Source organism: Vulpes vulpes, chromosome 15, assembly GCF_048418805.1.
Source record: "Vulpes vulpes isolate BD-2025 chromosome 15, VulVul3, whole genome shotgun sequence".
Lineage (NCBI taxonomy): Eukaryota > Metazoa > Chordata > Mammalia > Carnivora > Canidae > Vulpes > Vulpes vulpes.
This window is the reverse complement of record NC_132794.1, coordinates 87299767-87323564: the sequence shown is the minus strand read 5'-3', so window position 1 is coordinate 87323564 and position 23798 is coordinate 87299767. Positions and strand designations below refer to the sequence as shown.

Here is a 23798-nt window from a genome sequence, read left to right as displayed (position 1 = left end):
TGTCTCTGCTCAGAGGGGAACAACGGTTTATAAGTCTAGAATATTAGATATTAGATTTGGTTATTAGACTGGTGTGATATTAGGCCAGTTAAATTTTTGATTCTAGTTAAAATTTCATAGATTTTTTTCTTTTTTTATGTTTTAAAAATTCAGGTTTATATTTACAAATTGAGTGGTTTTTTTCCTTACTTTGTAAGGACTTTTATAATTATTTCAGAATGAATTATCACTATTTCCAAGTATACTTGTAATATAATACCTCATATTATAATAAATATCTGTTAATTGGAAAAATAATTGGAAATAGGTTTGCTTTGTTGCTTGGTGGGTTTTAAGAATACTTTCTGTATTTATGGGAAATTTTCAAATATATATGAAAAGAATTATTTTTATTATTTTTATGTGTGTGTATGTATAATGAAAAATATGTGTGTATATTGAGTCTCTGAGTCAGAAATTATCAACTCTTGGCCAATCTTGTCTTACTCATAATGCCACCTTATCCCCCTTTTTATTCTGATCTGAATCTCGGACTTCATGTCATTTTTAACTGTAAATATTTTAGTACATATATATGTGTGTGTACATATAATAACTATAAGTATATACTTAGTTATATAATATGTAGTTTTATAATATTATATAATTTTAGTATATATACATATATAATTCCTTCATATGCTCAAATATTTTGTTAGTATTCACATTTATCCCACCCATCTCCATGCCTTTTTTAAAATACAGTTTGTTTGCATCAGTATCTAGCTAAGGTCCATGCATTGCTTGGTTAAAATGTTTGTTTTAAGTAGGCTCCATACCCACTGTGGAGTCCAACATGGGGCTTGAACTCAGAATCCTGAGATCAAGACCTGAGTTGAGATTAAGAGCCGGATGCTTAACCCACTGAGCCACCCAGCCCTCTGGTTAAAATGTTTCTTAGGGTTTTTTTAATCTACTGATGTTCTCTCTTTTCTCTTGCAATGTATTTAAGAAACTTGAGTTTTTGTTTAATTTCTATAGAGTTCTCCACGCTCTGAATTTTGCTGAGGTATCATTTAGTGTTTCTCCATGTATTTCTCCCCGTAGTTCCTGTAAAGGGGTAGTTAGAGCTATAGGCCTGATCATATTCAGGAATACTTGTTCAACAGTACTTAAATAAGGGTTTGTAAACTTATCGGGAGGCACTGGTTCTAACTGTGAAGTTAGCAGCCATTGATAATTACTGCCTAGATCATATAACACATTGTTGGTTATTCTAATTTTGTTGTTCCTTTTATATTTATTAGCTGGGGCTCTTCTATAAGAAGAAAATTCTTTTCATCATCTATGTAGTTACCTTGAGGTACAGTTTATATATAGGAAACGCAAAATAGACTTCTTTCTTTCCATATAGTCACCAGTGGGTGAAAAGAAGTTAGTTCAAAGGTGACTAATTAGGGGTCTATGTGTATGTATGTGTTTGTGTGTGTATCATTATTAACTTAAGGAAGGCTTGGATGGTAAATTTCTAATTGCAGTGGAGAATCTTCTCTCTGATTTGATTGACTAGCTGTCTTGTTCTGAGGATACCTAAGTATAGTTTGCAGTAAAGAGCTATCCCATTCATTCATTCAATAAATATTTATTGAGTACCTTATCATGTGCCGTGTACTCTTTTAAGGTATAGGAGGTAGATAACTAACAAAACAGACAAATCCTTTGCTTTCTGGTGTTTTGAGCCTCATTTGAAGCTAATATTAAAAAACATTTCACTACTTACCTGTCTCTCTCATCTACTTCTTCAAATATATATTTCTTTTTACCAACCACAGAGCTTCTATAATTTTAAGATAAAAACGCCATCAGAAAATACCTCTTTAGAGCTTCAAATGCTATTGGGCCATGGTTCTCAGTCTTTTTCTGAGAGAATCCCATCACTTCTTACTTCCATTAGGTATCAGATGATTTCGGGAACATGTTAAAATGGTTTAAATGACCTAGAAAAATTTATATTTAAGTTTTAAAAAGACATGTTTTTTTCATTTAGCACATTTTTGTCATTATCAAATTATTCTTGCTTTGTAAGCGATGTATTTTAATTCATATAGTTATACATGTAATAACTGATATTTAATTCTAAAAATATCACATCTGTGATATAATAATAATCATATTATGATAATAATAGGTGATTTGCATAACAAATGATACGATTCTAATAAGTTCAGAGCAAATGCTAACAAAAAAGATGCTATCTTGAAAAAAAGAATAGCTTTCCAGAGCAGAGAGCATTTAGTGTTTGTAAATGGGATACTACCCTGTATGTATTTGTTTCACAACATCTTATTTTATCTTTGCAGGAGCAATTGGTTACATGGGAACAAGTGCCTTTGTCCGAAAAATCTATACTAATGTGAAAATTGACTAGAGACCCAAGAAAACCTGGAACTTCGGATCAGTTTCTCTTTCATAGGGGTGGAACTTGCACAGCAAAGAAAAAAAAAGCGCAAGAAGAGATTTGGGCTTTCACACGGGTACTCTGTGGGTCTCTCTTTCCTGGATGGCTTAAAGTAACATCTATTTCCACTGATCCTAGGTTCTTACTGACTGCTTTCTCCAACTGTTCACAGCAAATGCTTGGATTTTATGCAGTAGGCATTACTACAGTACATGGCTAATCTTCCCCAAAACTAGCTTATTAAAGATGAAATAGACCAGCTCTCTTCAGTGAAGAGGACAAATAGTTTATTTAAAGCATTTGTTCCAATAAAATAAATAGAGGGAAACTTGGATGCTAAAATTACATGAATAGAATCTTCCTGGCACTTAGTGTTTCTACGTTATTGAAAAATGATGTTCCAGAAAGATTACTCTTTTCTCTTATTTTTACTGCCATCGTCAACCTATTATGGGACATTTTTATATATTGAATCTGGGTTCTTTTTGACTTTTTTCCCCCCCAATCGAACTGCATCCTTTTTTTTTTTTTTTGAAGAGAGAATTAAAAAATATTAAATCCTGCATGTAATATATCTGCTGTCATCTTAGTTGGACCAGCTTCCCATTTATTTATCTTAAAACTATTCAGTTCTATCTTAATTCCATCCAAAGAAGATACAGTCTGAAGATAGAGGTGTACTCTCTACAATGCAATTTACTGTACAGTTAGAAAGCAAAGTGTTAAATGGAGAAGATATTTGTTTTTATTAAACATTTTGAGATTTAGATAAACTACATTTTAACTGAATGTCTAAAGTGATTATCTTTTTCCTTCCCCCAGGTTAGTCTTACATCTTTTTTGGGTTTGAATGAAGGTTTTACATAAGAAATTATTAAAAACAAGGGGGGTGGGTAATAAATGTACATAACATTAAATAATGTAACGTAGGTGTAGATTCTCAAATGCATTTGGATGTACAGATTGACTACGGAGGACTTTTTTCTGATGATGATTGGTGTAGAAATGTGTGAATTTGGGTGGCTTTTTACATCTTGCCTACCACTGCATGAAACATTGGGATTTCTTCAAAATGTGTGTGTCATACTTCCTTTGGGAGGGGGGATTGTTTTCTTCTGTTTAATTTCTGAGGCTCCTACAGGAGCTAAATTTGTAATTTAGAAACATTTAATTTTGTTAATCCTGTCTGGGGCACTTAAGTAACATCTAAAGCATTACTGCTTTAGAATGTTAAAATAAACTTTCCTGACCAAATTGTTTTGTGAAAATAGATGTGTTTGCAATTTGAAGATAATCTTTTCAAAAGGCAATTATTACTGAATGCAGTTTTTAAAATATACTGTAAACTATGCTTTTCTAATACAGGAGACCCACACTTTAAAATCCCCAAACTTCCTTACATCTAGATTATCCAGTATAGTCACAAAGTAAATGGTAAGCCCTTCGAATTAGATTGTGGCACAAAATCTCTTCAGTTTGGTGTACCATGTAAAGGGGGGATGGGGTAAAAGCGGCTAGCTTATTTACTAATGGATGAGCAAATAAAGGTTACAGTTTTCTAAGAGAAGTGATTTAATTTTGAATACATCTTTCTGGAACTATCCATAATGTGAAGTTTTCCTAGAACCATTGAGTTTCTAGTTTAATAGTTTGCTATGCAAATGACCACCTAAAACAATACTGTATATTGGTATTTTTAGAAAGACTCAAAACCGCTGTATTTAAACTTCAATGTGAAACTCATGCCATTTATAGTTCATAACATGTTTTCATTACAAAATGTTTCTATAAATTGACTCTGCATCCTATAATGTGATATGTAAGGACTATAAAGAGTGAAAAGTTTGGTTTCTTACCACTTAAATATGGCTGACATAAACAAACAGGAGTTTGATCAGAAGCTGTAGTAAATCCTTTCTCAAGCCAAAATGTTATATTAAATGCAGTCTACTGGCTCTTCCATTTTCTCTTCTCACCTGGCTTTAAGATCTTACAAGAAAGGAAACTGAATGCCAATATTTAATGGTTTATGTAATATAACTCTTTAACCACATGTAAAGTACTTACAACACCATATCGTCTATCTGATGGAGTATAAATTGGACAACAAGCTTTTATCTTAGTAAAATGACATCTATTTCTCATGAATCTTGCAGGTAAGATGTAGGGTTTTAAAAAATGACTGCTTTAGCTACTTTCAGGTCAACCAGTTCTTTTTAATAAATAGATTTCAAGTCCTTGGGAATCTTCAGGTAAAAAAAAAAAGCGTTCTAATTTCCAGATATATTAAGTATCATTAAAATGAATATAAATTGCCTTGAAAGTCCTTTGGAAAATACGTATTGGTTTCTACCTTTATGTAGGTGCTGGCTATGTCTGTGTCTTTGAAGAAGATGTAATCCATAAACAGTTTAGCTCCCTAGCTCTGGGTTATAGAGTAATAAAATAAAATATGACTTAAGTTAACCAAAGGGTGAGGTTCTTCCACTCCATTAATGCTGTTTATCTGTCTTTTCATATGTTAACATTATTTGCTCAACTTATCAACTGATGCTTTGAACACTATCTAAAACTAAAGATAAACTTTCTCCTTGCATCTGTAAGCATGCTTCTCCTGAAATTTATCTATACTACTAATTGACATAATTATTCATGTGTCCTAGTACAAGGGTAGGATAAAGTGGAAATGGAACGGCTGGAAGTATGGTAAAGCTTTGGTATATCATGTTGGGCTCCTGATTTGTGCTGAGTTTGACCACAAATCAAGCCCCATCCTCTTAGAATTCATTGTACTGTGGTGATATCTGAACCTGGTGAATGATATGATTGGGTGTTTTCCATTGACAGTGGACGGATCTCTTTATAAAGGCGGTTGCTGCAAATTCCAGTTCTTCCAAAATCCACTTATTTAGGGTTTATCCACAGATTGTATTCCGTTTGTTAAAGCTTTTGTTTCCGAAATGTTTACAGACCACCTTATGCCCTATGTCTTGCAAATAATCTTCCTTTAAGATTTCCTTGAATTTTTACAAATGTAAAAAAGAAAATAAATGTATTAATGTAATTTGTTCAGGAAAAGCTACATACTGAAGGGCTTCTGTATATAAATTCTGAGAAAGAAAAGCCTATTTGTAACCTATACACTGCAGTTCCATCTGGGTTTTAAGTTTAGATTTCAGTGTGTCTTAGGGCTTCAGTCTATTGATTTACTGGAACATGTAATAGCAGTGACGTATGAAAATGCAAGTATTCATTAATGTTTTATACCTTCATAAAAATTCCATGGTTATGAAGCTGTATTTTAGCAATCAAGATGTTAAAGAGATCAGAGCAGTGAAAATTTATAAAGATTGTTTGGAAGTGTGTACAGAAAGAGACTAGATTTAGAGGTAGGGTAGATCAAAAAGTGAACATAAAACTGCAGAAATTTATAAGACTTAAATTCAGTATGAGGAATAACTATTTCTCTCTTATGAGCCTTTTCTGAAAGCCGTCTGAGTTGACATTCTTATTGGAGCTGTAGGTGGAATCGTGCAGAGAAAAAAGCAAAAATTAAGTTATTTTGCTGTATCAGGAAATGGAAACAAACTGGTGTGAAAGCTGCTCACATGTGAGTATTAGTGAACTAGGTGTGCAGATGATTGATGGACAAGGCAGAACTTTGTGTGTTTACCCCAGTTCCTCACTTTAGGTCATTTGAACATTAGAAATGTTACAAGTAAGATCTGAAGGCAAGGAACAAATAACATGGAATTGTGTTTGGAAGGACAAGAGAGTATACATGGAAAAGCAGTCCCAGTCGGGCTTTTCATCAGTGTCAAATTTGAACCTTTAAGTCCCCACAGAGCCCAGGCAGTCGGTATCAGTTGGAAGAAAACAGTTACTGCTTGATAATTCCATTTTGTACGCACCTTTGGTTTGTGTAGGTCATGTTCCAACTGGCTTTTTAGTAATAGATATCCAGTGTATACTGTATCAAATACATTTGAGGTTCTAATCTAGTCTGTTAATCTAACCGAAATTGGATTTTTAAAATAATAAAAAGTTAAATGTACTTTCCTTGGATGCTTTATTTCTTTCCTTTTTGAAACAAGTGAACCAGGCATAAGGGATAACCCATTATTATTGGTATGCATATGAAGAGATTACCAATAGCCTTCCACAGTAAAACAGGAATCCGCAAACTTGCTGTAAAGGGTAGATAGGAAATATTTGAGGCTTTGAGAGCCAGATACAATTACTCTACCGCTGTAGCACAACAGCCATAGTAGATAGTACATAAACCAGTGAGCATGGCTACTTTCCAATATGACAACAAAAACAGCCAATGGGCTACAGTTTGCTGACCCCTGAAATGAAGGCTTTAAAATCTAAGATTTTACTTTTACCCCCCTATTTCTTATTTTGGAAAAAAAAAAAAAATATATATATATACACACACACACACACACACACACACACACACACACACAGGTGCAAGAATGGTATAATAAGGTTTGTCTTTACAAAATTATTTTTCTCTTTTATTATGATTCTTTTGACTTCTATTGACTTATCACTTCTTTTGACTTCTATGCTCAAACCCCACTACCTCCCATGCCTGTCATTCTGATTGACAATATGTTGTGTAGTCAAAGCAGTATTATATAAGCAGTATTCACAACCATTCTGTGAAGCTGATAATGTAGATCAGTAGGTATTAGAGAAAAGAACTACAGCAGCCAAAGAGTACTATGTTAGGCCAGAAGTATTGAGTAGATTAGAGTCCTCTTGACCATTGTCACTGTAAAATGGGGATATCACCTCTCCAGCCTGGGGAGCAGATAATACAGGTAAAGATCACATTGAAAATGAGTGTTCTATACCAATGAAAGGGTTATTTTTATTGTACATCAAAATCAGTAGTTAATTGCTTCAGGTCTAATGGTACTTCTGTTTTTCATTTCCAGTTTTAACTAGTTATTTAAATCCTTGTCAACGTTTTTTAGTTCTTTTCTTCCCCTGATTTTATTAGCTGCCTCCATACCTATACTTGACAATTCCTTTTGGTCAAGTAGTTTTAAGTTAGTAGAAATTTGGATTACTTTTGATCTCTAATGAACACTTTTTGTGTGGTTGGAAAAGACTCTTATACAGCCAGTTTCTGGATTTCAAAATGAGAACTATTTTATTAAACTGTTCATCTACAGTTTAACATTAGTAAAAGGGGGAATGTGCCCCCAGTGGGACATGTGGAGTCGTTGGTAATATACTCTACAAATAAATTATTTTCAAAGCTTTGCATGTTTAAATAAAACATGCAAAAAACTTTGATAAAAGTTTCAAATTTACAAAGTGGAAGGAGATGGTTGTAGGGAGAAGTTGATGGAAGTTATTTTAACGAGCCAATGTCATGGTTATTCTTAGTGGCTCAGTCTAAGCCGCTAAGATTATGGGACTTAATCTTGAAGGTCTTTAACGGGAAGGGAGGGTCTAGAATGAAATATGGAAGGTGGTTCCAAGTTGGAGTTGATTATAGACCAGTAGGGTAGGACAGACATATATATAGGTAAGTGTCCAAAGTGTGGTAAGCTATTATAATAGGTGTTGGCATGAGGATGCAGGCTGTATGGTTATCAAGTTGTCCCCAGCAGACACCCGCAGGTTTGAAGCAGCAAGTCTCTATTAGGGCAATTGCAAGTCTTTAATGCAACAAGAGTAGAGCACAGACAGAGGTGGAAGGAGCTGGGGCTGGAAGTATGAAAGGTGGATGGTAAGGTCCGGTGTGTCTGAGGAGCTTGGATAAAAGTTTTGGAGAAGAAGAGCTACAAGGAGTTTTAAATAGCTGTTAAAAATTGTAATTTAAGTTATTTTTAAGAACTTCCAAAGAACTCAAAGTGCCTTCTCAGTGGTCAATATTGTAAACAAAGGAATGAACCAGCAGATGAGAGTTCCTGCTCTATTCCAGAGGTTCTTCTCCCTACCTCAGAGGAGAGGGTGATGATGTGTAGTGCCCTGGAATGGCAGAATGAGAAAGTGCCATGTGTGGTGTAGTTGAGAAAACTAGGGGTAGTGGAGGGGTTCGAAAGCTGCTGCAAGAGAACCGGGCTGCTCTGGGTATATGGAAAGTGATGGAATGAGTTAGGTGGACGATAGATATCTGACTAAACAGGGGGCAAAGGTTGTATCCACTTGCAGATTTTCCACAGGACCATGAGCTATGGGGGAGGAAACCTACAAAAATTATGAATAATTACGAATGCAATGGAACTAAGCTGAGCAGCTTGCAAGCATAAAGACTGATTCTAAATCTACCTCTAGTTTTCCCATGGGACTTAAATTTAAAATACATGTATTTTAAAAATTATGTAAACGCAGAATAGAGTTTAATATATAAAAGTGTGAAATCAGGAACTATGGAACTATAGAACTGATAAAAAGTGATGGGACGCATGGGTGGCTCAGTGGTTGAGCATCTGCCTTCAGCTCAGGATGTGATCCCGGGATCCTGGGATCAAGTCCCATATCGGGCTCCCCCACAGGAAGCCTGCTTCTCTCTCTGTCTATGCCTCTGCCTCTCTCTCTGCGTCTCTCATGAATAAATAAAATCTTTAAAAAAAACATAAAAATGATTAACCATCCCTTTTCAGTTCCTATCTAACCTCTCAATACTGTGATCCAAATGTTTTGTTGGTATTTGTTGGTTGATAGCCCAAGTAGCATCAAAACAATACTTCTGACATAAAACTGTGCAGCTTGCTCACTCAGGAGCACCACTGTCTTCAAAATACTTGGACAAAGAGTGTTGGTGAGAAGACCTGGCAGCTACTCACCAGGTGGGGATTAGAGGCAATAAAAGCTCACAACCTCAAGGCTTGTATAAGAAGTCTCCTGTAATAATTGTCCTACTTTCCAGAGGAATTCCCTGCTAATGAGGAAGCCAGTTGGCTGTTTGCCTAGTGCCATCTGGAGACCTGGAAGTGTCACAGAAGTTTGTTAGGCTTTTTTAGATGTTGACTTTGTGGACTTGTCTACTGACAGGTGGTGACCTTCACTGGATTGAATGCAGGGAACTCTGGCGTTGGGTTTGACTCCTTCCAGCATTCAGGCAGAAATGGCGTTCAACCCCTTCCCACACCTCATGCCTGTTTAACAGCCACTTGGCCTCTTCCCTGCCATTTGGTGGTATCTATCCCGCCCAAATTTCTTCCTCTCACGAGTTCCAAATCAGATCTTTTCCAACCTGTCTCCATTCTGTATGTGCCCATTTGATGATGAAACAGGGTCAACTTGGATTTCTTAAAGACAAAATACCCAATAGTCACCTTCAGTGGTTAAGTTGTAAGTCTTTACTGGTTTGAAGGACTTGTTACCTAGTTAATAGGTAAGGCAGATTATCATAATAAGATGGACTATCCTAATGCAAGAAATTTGACTCCTGCATATAAAGCCCAGCTCTGGGCTCTCTGTCAGCTATTTTGTCATTAGTGGCTGTGAAATCATGTGGAAACCCAAAAGGAAGTTTAGTTCATTTTTTGCTTGCAGTTTAAATGAAAAAGAGATTCTACTGGGTGTGATGCTGAAAAATCTCCACACATTGGTATGGTTTACTTCTTGATTAGGGCAATTTTGCTTGCATAAAAAGGTCTTTGAAATGCCTCATGGTAATAGTACTTTTTATGTCTCTAAGTCAAAATGGCTCAGTTATGACAATTTTTACATTCAAGGTACAACGTGGGAGTGGGTTTCAAATATCTCTTGATTATTCTAAATTATTTGGGCATATGTTTTTAATTGGCAAAAAAATAACCAGGCTTCAGAAATTGGTCATTTTTATTCCATCAAGTTAATGGTAAGTGGCTTATTTAATAAAAACATGCCTGTAGTTTAACACAAATAGCACGTACAGCTGTTCATTTGTCAATCTTTTTTTGCCGGTACGAAGCATCTTAAACAGTTTTGCTGAAGGGTAGGGTCACCGAGAGGGGAAATCTGTCATTTTAAATAATTCTTCCCCTAAGGCACCCATATCAGCAGCCACTACGTTTGGTGAGGTGGGTGCTGCAGCCAGCGTCCTTCATGGCTGGACGAGGGGTGTTGAGAAAGCTGGGAGAATCGTCATCTTTGGTTTTTACGAGTTGAAAGCTACCAGCGAGATTAACTTCGTTCCTACGGAGAAATGACTGTCCGAGAGCAGAGCCAGTGGGTGACGACGCCGACCGCTCCCAGGGGGCTCCTGGCCCTGAGCTCGCAGCCGCCACGTGTGCGTCCCGGAGTTGTAAAGTGACTTACGCGAGTGAAACTAGGCGGGAAGTCCGGCCTTGGTCTTCAGGAGCAGCGTCTCGGGGGCCGGGGGGGGCCGGGGGGCCGCGGGGCCGGGGGGCCGGGGGCCCGGGTCCTTGCCTACAGCATCTTCACCTCGCTCCGCTTCCTCCGAAGTTGCGGAGGTGCCGGGAAGAGGAGGGGCCTCGCCTCGGGCGCCCGAGTGATTGGCTGCCCCGGGCCCCTGGCGAGGCCTGTGTGGTCCAGCCCGGCGGAGGGGCGGGGCGGCCGCTGCTCCCACCACCGCCACCACCGCCACAGTCGCAGCCGCCGCAGCCTCGGCCGCCGGGCAAGGAGCTCCGAGCGGCGGCTCCCCGGGCGCCCCGACGCGGCCCCGGCCGCCGGCCCTGCTCGCTCCGCGCCCGAGCCCGAGCCATGCCGGGCAGCCGTGTCTGATCGCTGCGCCCCGCCGCCGCCGACCTCCCGGGCGCACGGCCCCTGGCCCGAGCCGAGCTCTCCGCGCGCGCGACTCCCGCGGTCTCCGTCGGCGCCTCGCAACCATGCCCGGGGCAGCTGCTCTCGGGGCCCCGGGGCCTCTGCTGCTGTCGCTGCTGCTGCTGCTGCTGCCGCCGCCGCCGCTGCCCCGCGGCGCGGGGGGGCTCGCGGAGCGCTCGGAGGCCGCCCGGGACTCCTCGGCGCTGGAAGGCGAGGACGGCGCGGAGCCGCAGCTGGAGCGCTACCACGACCCGTGCAAAGCCGGTAGGTGCCGCCGCCGCGGCGGCCGGGGAAGTCCGGCAGAAGTTTGCCTTTGAAATGCAAATGAGCGGTGGGCTAGCCCGCGCGGCCGTCTGCGGGCCGGGCCGCCCCCCCCTCCCCTCCCCTCCCCTGCCCTCCCCCGAGGTCCCCCGGCTCCCCGGGAAGACAATGCCGCTCCGGCTGGGACGTCCCGGGCGCAGGCCTGCGGAGCGCCCCGGGGGCGGCGTCGGGAGCGCGCCCACAGCCGAGGAGCCGGGGCGCCGGGCCGCCCGACGTCCAGGTGCGGGACTGGGCGCGCCCCTCCCCGGCTCCACGGAGCCCCGGGCCCGCGCGCGTTCCGGGCGTTTGCAAGTTGTGCGCAAAGTTTCCCGAGGTCTCGTGCGTGCTCCAGGGAAGAGAAGAACGAAACCCGAAGAGCTGCACGGCGGGGACGGGGAAAGTGGGAGCCGAGGGAGAACGCGCGTGCCCCGAGGGGCCGCAGACTTCCCCGTGGCCCCCTCGGCGCGGCCCGGGCCTGGGGTCGCGGAGATGGAAGCCGGCAGGTGCTGTAATCCCTCAGGAAGCGGCGCTCTCGGCCCCGGCGCCGCCGCTCGGTTCCCGGAGCCACCAGCGGCTCGCGCGTCCCGAGGGGCGTGGCCTCCAGCCCGAGCGCTCGCGGCGGCAGCGCCCCCGGGCCGGGCGCGGAGCCCCGGAGGTGCGAGCGGTCGCCGCGCTCCCGGGAGGCGGGCGGCGGGCCTGAGCCCCGGGAGCGGGGAGCGCGGGCCCCTGCTCTCCCAGACCGCGGTGGGCCGCCCTCCCGTGGCCCCACTTCTTCACCCCCTGGAGACCTCTAGCAGCCTCCGTCCCCTCGTCTCTAAATTGGGGACAGTCATTCTAGGAGGTCTCATGGTGCGTGGGGAAATCCTCTGCAAATGGAGTAACGAGATGGTCCCGTAACCACCTGTATTGTTACAGCAGCGGCTGTGGGCTAGGCTGGAGGTCCCACAGACCAGAACTGGGCCGAGTCCGCGGAAGACCAGGTCACTAGGAGGCCGGAGGCCCCAGAGGCCGTGAGACCCGAGAATCTTGTGAAGGCTGAAGCTCAAACCAGACTTGAGGGGCCTGCTTTTCCCTTGCGGGAATCGTCCTGCAGAGTACTCACCTATTGCTGTACCTGGTGGGGCTTCTGAGTTAGGAAGGTGGGCAGAAGTGTTGGTTCCTGGGTCATTTGAGAAAACATCAGCAGGTAGCATGTCCCGACTGAGGTATCTCAATTCCTCATGGGACCCAGCTCATGACCAGGGAGAAGGGTCTCCAGAGCACTGTTGGAATGGTGGCGGCCTTGCCCGGAAAACACAGAAGCTGAGGCTGTGAAAATGGGGAGGGGGGGGGGGGGTAAGGAGGTGAATCAACTATCGCCTGAAACTGTCAGATCCTGGACGCTACTGGATGTGTGTTGGGGCCTCTGGGATCTAATGTGGGCATCGGGGGTCTGGACTCAAGAAGCCATCATCAGCTTGTTCAAGAATGTACTGAGCACCTCTGGTATGCTGGGTGCTGGTGTGCATGCTGGAAATCTGGGTGAAAGAGGCATGAGTCTGTCTGAGAGAGGCCCCCACCTCCCAGTGGCAGCCTTATGGAATAACCCTAAGGCAGGCTTGCCCCTTGGGGCCTCATTTCTCTCCAATAATTTTGTAGAAAATGCGGATAACCAGGGCCCACGTGTTCTGTGAGTCTGCAGACAGGATGGGATGGGTGGGGAGGGCTGGAGAGCAGAGAATCTCGGGAGATTGGTTTCAGCCCCCTCCGTGCTCCACAGCCATCCTTGGTCTTCCAGTAGCCTTGGCCTCTCCTCAAGCTGTGCTCATTCTAAGATTGGCCAGAAGAGGGCGATGGCAAGGGAGACCTGGGGAAAAGGTCACATCTCAGTCTGTCCGTGCTTCTGGAAATTCCCTGAATTAGGAAAAGCTTTCTTTCCTAAAAGAAAAAAAAAAAAAGCAGTTCACCAGGCACTGAGGAAGGATATGCCTTTACTCAGCTCAGGGGGAACACTGCATTGCTTGGTTCCACATTTAAACCAAATGTTTAGGGGCAGCCTCTCATCCGATCCCAGTCAAGTCCTAACTTCCTGACTCCTCTGCCAAGAAGGAGGGCTTCCGGGGCTTTGAATCTAAAACATCCCCCCCCACCACCACCACCTGTCCCTTCTTGAGTGGGAGCCTCCATTATGCTGCAGACACAGTTTAGAGAGCAGAGTTTGGGATCTGGTCCTGGCCTCTTGGAGCTGTGTTACCTTGGACAAGTCCCTTCCTCTTTGGGCCTCAGTTTCTCATCTCCAGGATGAGGTCATTAGACTTGCTGGGGTTGCAAACTGACAGGCCCAAGGAGCTGGTTCTCTTGGCCCACGTTGGGGGTCTTGCCTTGTGCCCACTTCACACCAGGAGGGCATTTGAATTTGTGCTCCTGGATCCTTTCTACTTTGTGTTCTGTGATTCTGTGAACTGTGCTTCCAACTCGGTCTCTCAGAGGCTGACCAAATTAGTAAGTGTTTCTCCATTTACTATTTTACTATTTACCATTTCACCACTCTTACCATTTTTAAAACCATTTTTCACCATTTTACCACTTATGAATTTCACCATTTCCTCTGCATTTACATTCTGTGTGATCTTGGGCAAGATACTTAATTTCTCTGTGCCATAATGTCCTTGTTTATAAATGAGGATGATTCCTAGTAAAGTGCTTTAAACAGTGCCTGGCTATATATTTAGGTTCTTTACATACAGGTTTTCTAGAAACTTGGTGAAAGGACATCTCCATGTGGACCTTTGAAGCAAGTTTTAAACTATAACATTTAAATTTACTAATAAACAATCTACCTAATGCTGTGAGAAGGGATGCTTTTCAAATCAGATGCTGGGGGACTGGGAGTGAATGTGTGCAGTCCTCCTGGCCTGGGGCTGGTAAGGTACACTGGGCTTTCTGGGCACGGTCTCTGCCTAGCAGTACACAGCCAGCTCTGCTGTGTGGTTTTCATCTGATACTCTAAGTGTGGCCAAGGGTTCAATTGACAGTGAATTATAAGACATCCTCGCAACCACCATGCTTTTGAAAGAAACCTTTGCAAAGCTTCTGAGGGCTTCTCCTGCCCATTTGCTCTTACCCACGATTCTTTAGCTGGATTCAGCACCAGAAGGCCTGGGTCCTTATCCCTTTTACTCCCTCTGTGGCCTTGAGCAAGTCATTTCGCCTCTCTATGTCTTAATCTTCTCATCTGCAAAATGGGGATGGGAATAAACTACTTGCCTTGCAGGGTGACCTGCAGCTAGTTATAGCTGGATTCCTCAGACAAGGACTTGTGTGTAGATAGTTCATTTGGAAGGTGATCCCAATGAAGCGGGAAGAGCAAAACAAGGGAGGAGGAAATCCAATGAAGGAAGTGAACTGAAGTAGGTGCTTTTGTTGATGGAGTCTTACACCCACCAGGACCCCTGCACAGCTTCTAGAAAGTCTTGTAGAATTCCTTGCCCATACAATGAGAGGCTGGAGCGTTTCTCCAAAGGCTGCTATCTTTCATTGTCTGCTCTTCCTTCTTTTGTTTCCAATGTAAAAAACAAAAAACAAAAAACAAAACAAAACAAAAAACCCACCCAAACTCAGTGTCATAGAACAACAGCCATTTTATTGTTTTGGTGATTCTCCAGATCAGGAATTTAGAAGGGGCACCACAGAGGTGATTTGTCTCTGCTCTGCAATGTCTGACCCTCTGCTGGGAAGATTTACAGGTGGTGGTGACGGGAGAGGGGGGCTGGAATCATCTGGAGCCCCCAGATGATCTGGTGGTTTGAGGCTGGCTGTTGCCCAGAGCTCAGTTGGACTATTGGCCAGAACACCTACAAGTGGCTCCTCTATGTGGTCTCTCCACGTGGGCTAGTTGGGCTTCCTCACAGCATGGCTGCTTGATTCTAAGTCCACACGTCCCAAGAGAACCAGATGGAAGCTATATTGCCTTATGTGACCTTGCTTCAGGAGCTGCGTATTCTCATTTCCACCATAGTCACAAGCCTTTGCAGATTGCAGAGGAAGGGATATAGACCCAGCTCTCCATGGGAAGAGTATCAAAGTCATATTGTTAAAAGAGCATGTGGAATAGGGGGTGTTGTCTCAGCCAGTTTGGGAAAATAGGACCTGCCATGCTCCTCCAGGCATTAACTTTCCAGTATATCCAGCCTGCGTCTGTGTGCAGGCACCATGGTCACTACAGATTCAAAAAAAGCTCTTAAATAGAAATGTGGGGAGATATGCAGTGATACATGGAATTGCCCAGAGTTAAGCTGAGGATGTGTGACATAGGTCACCAAAATTGTCTACATGAAACTCAAATGATGAAAAAGTGCTTTGTAAACTGTAAAATACTGTATGGCCTTTTGGATTTATTAAACCCAAGGAAACTGGCCGACAGCCAGATTTCTTTTCAGCTGGCGGCTTGATAAATACCAGGGCCTTCCTCACTACTCCATGTTCATATATGATAAAAAAAAATCTATTGCTACATAAATAAATATAGTCTCTGGTGGCTTATAGCTTAGGAGCCAGTGGTTGGTCTGGGAGCTACTCTTTCCTCATGAGGAAGCTCGCATCCCTCCCACACTTTCAGACCTTACTTCTGTCTGGAAAGTGGGGCCTTATTCTACCTTGTCATGCTCTCCCAGGCACCTGACTTTACCAATCAGGCCTTGATTTTCAGAGCCACGCAGGGACCTTGAGGACAGTACTCTCTGAGACAGCTTTTGCCAGCAGCCCTCACATTACTGATGCAAGGCTGGAATGTCCTACTCTGTGAGGTCAGAGATTTTTGTCTGTTTTGGCCGCTGCTCTAAGCTCAGTGCCTCGAATGGTGCCTAGCACATTGTGGGATACTTATTAATATTTGCCGAATGAGGGAATGATGATTTTGACCCCATGTGGATTGGGTCTGTAGCTGAAGGGACCTCCGAGCTCACTGTTAGCCTCGAAAGTAGTGAGGCAGACCTGACCTAGTGGGCTCCGAGTTGAGAGATCATGGGGTCCTGGGAAGTGCTTAGCCCCCACCCCTGGAGTTTCCATCCCTCGTGGCAGGAGCAGATGCCTTGGTTTCGTAAGCACAGTTTTGAGTTTTCCATGATGCCTCCTAGAGGCCTGTCTTCCCAACATAGCCTGTTCCCATCTCCCTGGCACCCCTACTCTCTCCTGTCAGACTCCCACACTCCCCTGTGGGCCACACTCAGGGGACGGCAGCTGGCATTTTACAACTTTGTTGTCATTTCTAGTTGTCGTGGTGTCCTTGCTGATGGGCAGGTGCTGATCTGGTGGAGTCAAAATATTTCAGGGCTGTATGGAAATGAAAGTTTATTTTCCCACTTCTCCAGGCAGGAACAGCATCTAGTTCATCTCTCTTTCTAATATATCACCCCCTGATGTGCCCTGGGGCAGGGCCTGTGGTGGGTGAGAGCACAGGTTTTGACACCTGACAGACTTGGATTCAAAATCTGCTGCCTATGCAGGGCTTTGTGACCTTGAGTAAGGTACTTAACCTCTCTGAGCCTCCATTTCCTCACTTGGAAAGAACTGTTAATATTCACTATTTGAGGTTGCTGAAACAGTTAAATGATTCAATATTTGTCAAGTGCTTAGCACTGCTTCTGGCACAGGCAGGTGTTCAGTGATTGGCGTGTACATCATTAGAGCACAGAGAAGATACAACTCCTTCTTGAGCTCTTTTGTTGACATGCTATAGAGGAATTTGAATTCTTGTAATAAATAAACAATTGATTTCATGTAGTGTAGTTATGGATTCTTCAATCAGACCTGATAATTATTGGTAAACAGTGTCTCCTAAATGCTTTGAAGGGTGAGTGTTATGACATGTGAGTTATAGCTCAATAAAGATTTTTTTTAAAGTAAGTGAAGGTGAGGACTGGCTAGGGCTGAGTTGGGGGAGGAAATGAAGTGCTCGGCTCCTGAGTAATGATCATACAGAGACACAGCAACTCCAGCAAGCAGAGAGAGCATGGCCATTAGATACCCAATGGAACCCAGAGGTCCCAACAGTGGCCAACACTCACATTGGGGCAAACAGTGTCTGGTAGAGGGGAGGCCAGGAAGGGGAACACACTGGCCCCCTTTGGGTGAGAATGGTCCAAAAGCTGAGTGATAGCAAGAATACCACCCCGTCGATCTTTAGCCAGCCCCAGGAGTAAACCGGCAACTGTGTCAGTTCCCATTTTGCGCATTGTGAAACTGAGCTTCTTGCCCAGACCTTCTGCTTGACATTGATAGTCCTGTGACTCCTGATGTTGTGTTTGTAGACAGAGCTCAAGTTCTGAAGACAAAGTCCTCAATGGCATCATCCAACATGGATCCCCAACTCTGACATCAGTGGAACCTATGTCCTCTTCTCTCTCTTTGCCAATCCTCCAGTGATCCGTGTCTCACACCCTCTTCTGGGAGTGGCATGTATGTTGGGAGCATATTCTTTAATCCTCTGTCCAATGGGACAAGGGAGGAGGGGCACCTAAGTGCCAATTGGACCTACTCCTGTCCTTGGAAGTGTCCAGCTCAGGGCTAGGCATGGCCTCCTCAGCAAGAAGAGACTGCTGAGAGAAGCCAGGTGTAGACAGGTCAGCAGGTTGTCCCATGTGGCAGTACCTCCTGCAGTCGGTTCAGGACCTCCGCTTCTCACTGATTCTCCAGCCATTCTCGGGACACTAACTGGGCAGGCTCCTAGCCAGCTTGCTGGTTCTGGACCCAAGCTTTGGAGACAGGTTGACTTAGGTTCTCCTTCTCGGCTCTGTAACTTAGAGCTGTGAGACCTTGGGCAAGTCTCAAAGCCTTTCAAGCCTCAGCTTCCTTGTCTATATAAGGTTAATAGAAACTCCTATTTTGCAAGCTTGTTATAAGAAAGGCACTTGATACTGTGCTTCACAAATGGAATCATTCAATAAATATGAAATATTGCAGTCATCTTGTGGCCCTTGGAGAACCTGTCATGTCCAAAAAGTGTGTGGATAAATTGAGTCCCATGAGCAGCACCACCTTCTGTGCTGAGAGAGCCCAGGGGCTAAGTGGGTAGACTCTACAGACAGAGTGCCCAAGTTCAGATTCTGACTATACCAGTTAATGCCTCTGGGACCCTAAGCAACTTGCTTAAGCCCTCTGAATCTCAGTTTCCTCAACCATAAAATATGGATACTAATATCTACAACATAGAGTTATTATGAAGATTACAGGAGTTAAAATAGACAAAGCCTTTGCATAGTGCCTGGAACATGGCAAATATTCAGTAAATATTATTGTTTTTATTACTATCATCCCACCGAAATTCGACAAGGTTTCCAAGTGGCAAGAAACTGAGTATCTGAACAACCAAAGCCAGATAATGTTACCAGAGCTTTATGTTTCCTGACAACACCAATGCTGCACCAATCCTCTATACTTAAAGACCTTGGCCTGAAAACAATCTGCCATGAATGTCTGGCTTCCTTGATGCTCTGCTGGATCAGGGGTGGGGGTGAGGGGGGTGGTTCCGTGCCCTGCAAGCCAACTGGGTGTCTAGGATCCACTGAGAAGCCAACCCCCGACTATTTGGAGATGTGTGAATGGCATTGGGCTCAAGCCTCCATTCAGCCAATGGCTCCCCCTCCCCTCTTCTTCCCCAGCCAATCCTCTTTCTAAAAGCATTCATTCCTCAGGGCACCTGAGTGTCTCAGTTGGTAACCACCTGCCCTCGGCTCAGGTCATGATCCCAGGGTTCTGGGATCAAGCCCCACATTATATTCCCTGCTTAGCGGGGAGTCTGCTTTTCCTTCTCCCTTTGTCCCCCTGCTCATGCTCTCTCTCTCAAATAATTAACTAAAATCTTTTTAAAAAAAACTTAAAAAATAAAAGCATTCATTCTTTCATGTTGCAGATAGCTGAGGTGCAAGCAGGATTTGGAGCCACATCACATTTGATGGTGGCACAGTCCTTCTGCTATGGACCCATAGTCAAGCAATCTGCATGGAGGATGTAACTTCATTGATTCCCCAAACCTTTGCCTTCTTACCCCTCACCGTGCTTTTCAAAAGAAGAACTAAGCTATTAACCTTTGCAGTGATTACAGCATTGCCTTAGAGCTTTGGGCCATGCCTGATGGTTTTCAAAGTTCTTTTCCTTCTCCTCTCTCCACTGGTCTCTCAAATAGCCAGGAGATGATCTGAGCACTCGCGGGAGATGCTCTGGGCTCTTATGATCTGTGGGCACTGGGAGATGTCCAGGTGCTACACAGGGGAGAAGCTGGGCTGGGGCCTGCATGGGACACTGAACTCATCCATAATGGGACAGGATCCTCCAACCCTTGTTGTCTTCCCTAAGCATATGGCCTCTCCAAACCTGGAGCCACTTCCCTTCTCCCGGATCTCTCCACACCGTCAACCAGCGCCTCTGTGCTGCCCAATGAAGGTCATTGGTGTGCTTGCTCCCCAGAGCACCATAGCCTGCCGCCTTCTCCCTACCTTTTTCTCTATCCGGGGCCAGGACTCCAATGAGGATGAGACAATTCTGGCCTTCAAAGTGCTCTCTGTCCCAGAGCCTAGAAGAAAATGATACAAAGTGTTGAAAGGCATCTGTCCCTGAAGGCTCTCGGTTCACGGCACTCCATGGTGTCAGGTTGGTTGAGGATGACGGGACCGGTCACTCTCTTCACCCTGGAGGTAGAGGACTTAGGTGGCGCATGTTTCCCCAAGGATACTCTGGGTGAATGGGCCATCTGGGTGACAGAGCAGATCAGTGAAATGTCATTTTAAGAGACTTTTTGGGGCTCAGGCAGCCCGTGGCATGAAACCTTGCCTCTGTCCTCACTGCTTGTGTGGTTTTCACGAAATTTCTTTACCTCTCTGAGCCTGTCTTCTCATTTGGAAAATGGGAATGATACGAAAACCCATCCAATAGGTTTGTTGGAGGGTTAAGTTAGGCAGTGGATAAAAGTGTTCAGCAAGCAGTTAATAATCGTTGGCTCCTCTCCTTGCTGTGGTTACTATTACTCCCGTTATTGCTCCCTATTTAAGAATTTCTCTCTAAGTGACAATCTCTCTGTGGCCTCTGTATGCTTATCTCTCCCTCTCAGGGCTGCAAAGAGTTCTCTTGGGATCCATAGCATGTGGCGAGTGATAATTTATTGCTCCACAGCTCACTTGCTCTCATCCATGAAGCAGAGGGAGGATGACAGATAAACCAAATGCATATAAGCAGGTTTCTCATGGTATCCTCTTAGCCTGTTCATAATACAGTTCTGCCTGGATGCAAACATAGCAACAGGAACCGAGCTTTCCTGCTGATTGGTTACAGACCTATCTATGATCACACCACCCTCTAACCACTTCTGTCAATTACCAATAAATATTCTCAGGCTCGCCTGCACGAGCACTTGAGTGTTGATGTTCAGCCCCGAGTCTTTGCCTGCTCCGCCAGCTGGGCCACTTATCTCCCCGCTCATCCTGCAATTTGCACCCAGCCTCCTCCCCTTCCTCCCACCTGGGTTACTGGCCTTGAGTTGATGTGAGTCGTGCCTGAGCCAGTTTCCCACAGGAGCAGGCTACCTTCTACAGTAGCTCTTTCTCAAGTTCCTGGGTCAGTTCTCCCCCGCACTGAGCTGGCACTGGTTTCCCATCCTCTCACCCCGTCTCAGAGTCAGCCTGGCTCCCTGAGGACTGGGCTCTGTGGTGGCAGGTACTACATGGTACCAGAGTCCACCCAAGTGCTTCAACCAGAATCCCCACGCCACCCTGGATACCTGTCTCTTCCTTCCCCTCTCATGCAGTCCAGCCCAAATGCTGCCAGTCCCCTTCCCTCCACCTCCACTGCCATCGTTTAGTCTAAAGTGGGCGCCCAGCTGGGCTAATGGCGACCATGCCTGAGCACATCTTCCTGCTGCCCCACTTGCTTCCTGCAGTCTCTTTTCCACGTTGTCGCTTGAGTGGTCCTTTTGAAACTCATGCTTGATCCTGTTTACAAAATCAGATCTGCTGAGGACCCTCAGCATACATATCCTTTTCCCTATCCCTGGCCCTCTGAGGCCTTCCTAGGCCCTGATGTTTTAAATCTCTCATCATCTTTGTTTCTCTGCATGGCATTTTTACAGTCCATTACTGGGTATAGCTATTGGTATGATTATTTGCTCAGTGTCTGTCTCCATATGAGACAATGAGCTCCAGGCATAGAAACAAGACTCACTTGGTTTCCCGGTCATCGGCACAGTGCCTGGCATATGGTGGGTGCTCAAGTGGTATTTACCAAATGAAAAACTGAGTGAATGAGATACCAGAGGGATTTGGAAAAGGTAGCAATCACCATAAGAAAATCAAGGAAGCCTTCCTGGTAAGCTGGGGTGGTAAGCCCTGATCTTGGCCTACCTTGGAATAGTGGATGCCAAGCTGACACATTTGAAACATGTCTTTTAAGAAATGGGGAGCTATTGATGTTTCTTGAGCAGAGGACTATTATAATGAAGACATATAATGCTTAGGATCTGTAGAAGCAGGAAATAGGAGGACTACCAGGAGGTCTAGGTCTGAGAGCATGAGGACCAGACTTGGGCTATGGCCTTGGGAATGGAAAGGAAAAGAAGATGGGAGGCAGATCATCAGAGTGTGTCTGATGTGTGTGGTAGAGGCACCAAGATGAGATGCATCTCAAGATCAGAGTGGAAACATGAATGAGTTCATCAAGGCATGCTCAATAAGTATTGAGGTGTCCTTGACATGGGGATGTTATTTTTTAACATAAAACAGTTTTCTTAATTACACAGCTAATACGCATCCACTGGAGAACATTTAGAAAATATAAAGAGCAAGCAAGAGCAAAAATTTCTGGTAATTCCATGGCCTAGAAGTAATTGTTGACATTTTGTTGTGTATTACTCCAAAAAATTCTTAGACGTGCTTATATTTTTTCTTTAAGTGCTGTACATACTGCTTTGAACCTGCTGGTGTTTCATTTTCACTTGAGTATCATGACCCTCTTTCCATGATAGTAAAGCTATTTATGTAATAGATGTACTTCTGTAATGTCGACTTAAGTTGTTTTGTACATCATTGTGTAGATGCTCCATAATTTGTTTAATAGATCCCCTATTGTTGGACATAGAGATTTTCCCCAATCTTTTCTTTTGCTTTTACACACAATGATGCTTGAGTCATCCTTGTTGCTGGGTTTTTATGTGCATTTAACATTATTTCTTTAGGAAAAAATCCCTACATGTAGAATTGCTGAGGTGGAAGTGTAGATGCTTTTAGGGCTTCTGATTCTTTTCAAATTGCCCTTCAAATTTTTTCATTCCTTTGAATCTCTATTAACATTCTGTATTTTTTTAAAGATTTTATTTATTTATTATGAGAGTCACAGAGAGAAAGGCAGAGACATAGGCAGAGGAAGAAGCAGGCTCCTCGCAGGAAGCCCAATGTGGAATTTGATCCCTGAACCCCGAGATCATGCCCTAAGGTGGAGGCAGACGCTCAACCACTGAGCTACCCAGATGTCCCTCTGTATTCTAATTTAAACATTTTTTGCTGATTTGATAAGAGAAGAATAATTTTGCTATTTCTTCAGTTTGCATTTATATTATAATTGTATGTCCTTTTCAAATGATTTTGAACCTTTAACAATTTATTTTGATCACTTGTATTTCTTTTGCTATGTGCACTTCCTGTTTGTGCTCCTGTTGTTTCCTTCTTATTTATAAGCTTTTTTATCCTCTATTCATGCTCACTTTTCTTTTCTTTTTTTTTCAAAAGATTTTTAATTTATTTATTCATGAGAGACGCAGGGAGAGAGAGAGATAGAGGCAGAGACACAGGCAGAGGGAGAAGCAGGCTCCATGCAGGGAGCCTGATGTGGGACTCGATCCCGGGACTCCAGGATCACGCCCTGGGCTGAAGACAGGCGCTAAACTGCTGAGCCACCCAGGGATCCCCATCGTGCTCACTTTTCTCATTGGATGAGCATTTAGTAGAATGCTTAACATTTTGTAGAAACTTAAATTTAGGAACTTCAACCTTTTATCTGTCATGTTTGTCACAAAAACTTTTGAAGAGAAGATTTTTAAAAAGCAGAAAGTTTATTCTGTACCATATCATTCACTTCTTTCATGGTGATGATGGCAGGGCTGTGTCAGTTAAGATTTAGGGTTTGCTAGTAATGGACCCACATTAATTGGCTATGGCCATCGAGGTCCAGTTGGGAGACTGAAATTTCACCAGTAATTTGAGAACTAATTCAAACATTTAATATAAAGGATTATAAACTAGCAAAAGGTAAGTGGCTACTGGAGAACTCTAAGGAAAACAGAAACAACAAGATGTGGAGAGAAATT

At 43.8% G+C, this 23798-nt stretch overlaps 2 protein-coding genes across 3 annotated transcripts in view; both read left to right on the top strand.

Annotated features, from left to right (window-relative positions):
- The window catches only part of TM9SF3 (transmembrane 9 superfamily member 3), a 67734-nt gene extending 61243 nt beyond the window's left edge, over nt 1–6491 (top strand). For both annotated transcript variants that reach the window (XM_072739657.1, XM_072739658.1), the window contains one exon: nt 2340–6491. In XM_072739657.1, coding sequence (XP_072595758.1) covers nt 2340–2407 — 68 coding nt within the window. In that variant the 3' untranslated portion in view covers nt 2408–6491. The remainder of the gene's footprint in view (nt 1–2339) is intronic.
- Nucleotides 6492–11027: 4536 nt separating this feature from the next.
- Nucleotides 11028–23798, top strand: part of TLL2 (tolloid like 2) — a 121352-nt gene continuing 108581 nt past the window's right edge. Inside the window, exon 1 of the mRNA XM_072739652.1 lies at nt 11028–11437. Within this exon, the coding sequence (XP_072595753.1) occupies nt 11239–11437 (199 nt within the window). The 5' untranslated portion in view covers nt 11028–11238. The remainder of the gene's footprint in view (nt 11438–23798) is intronic.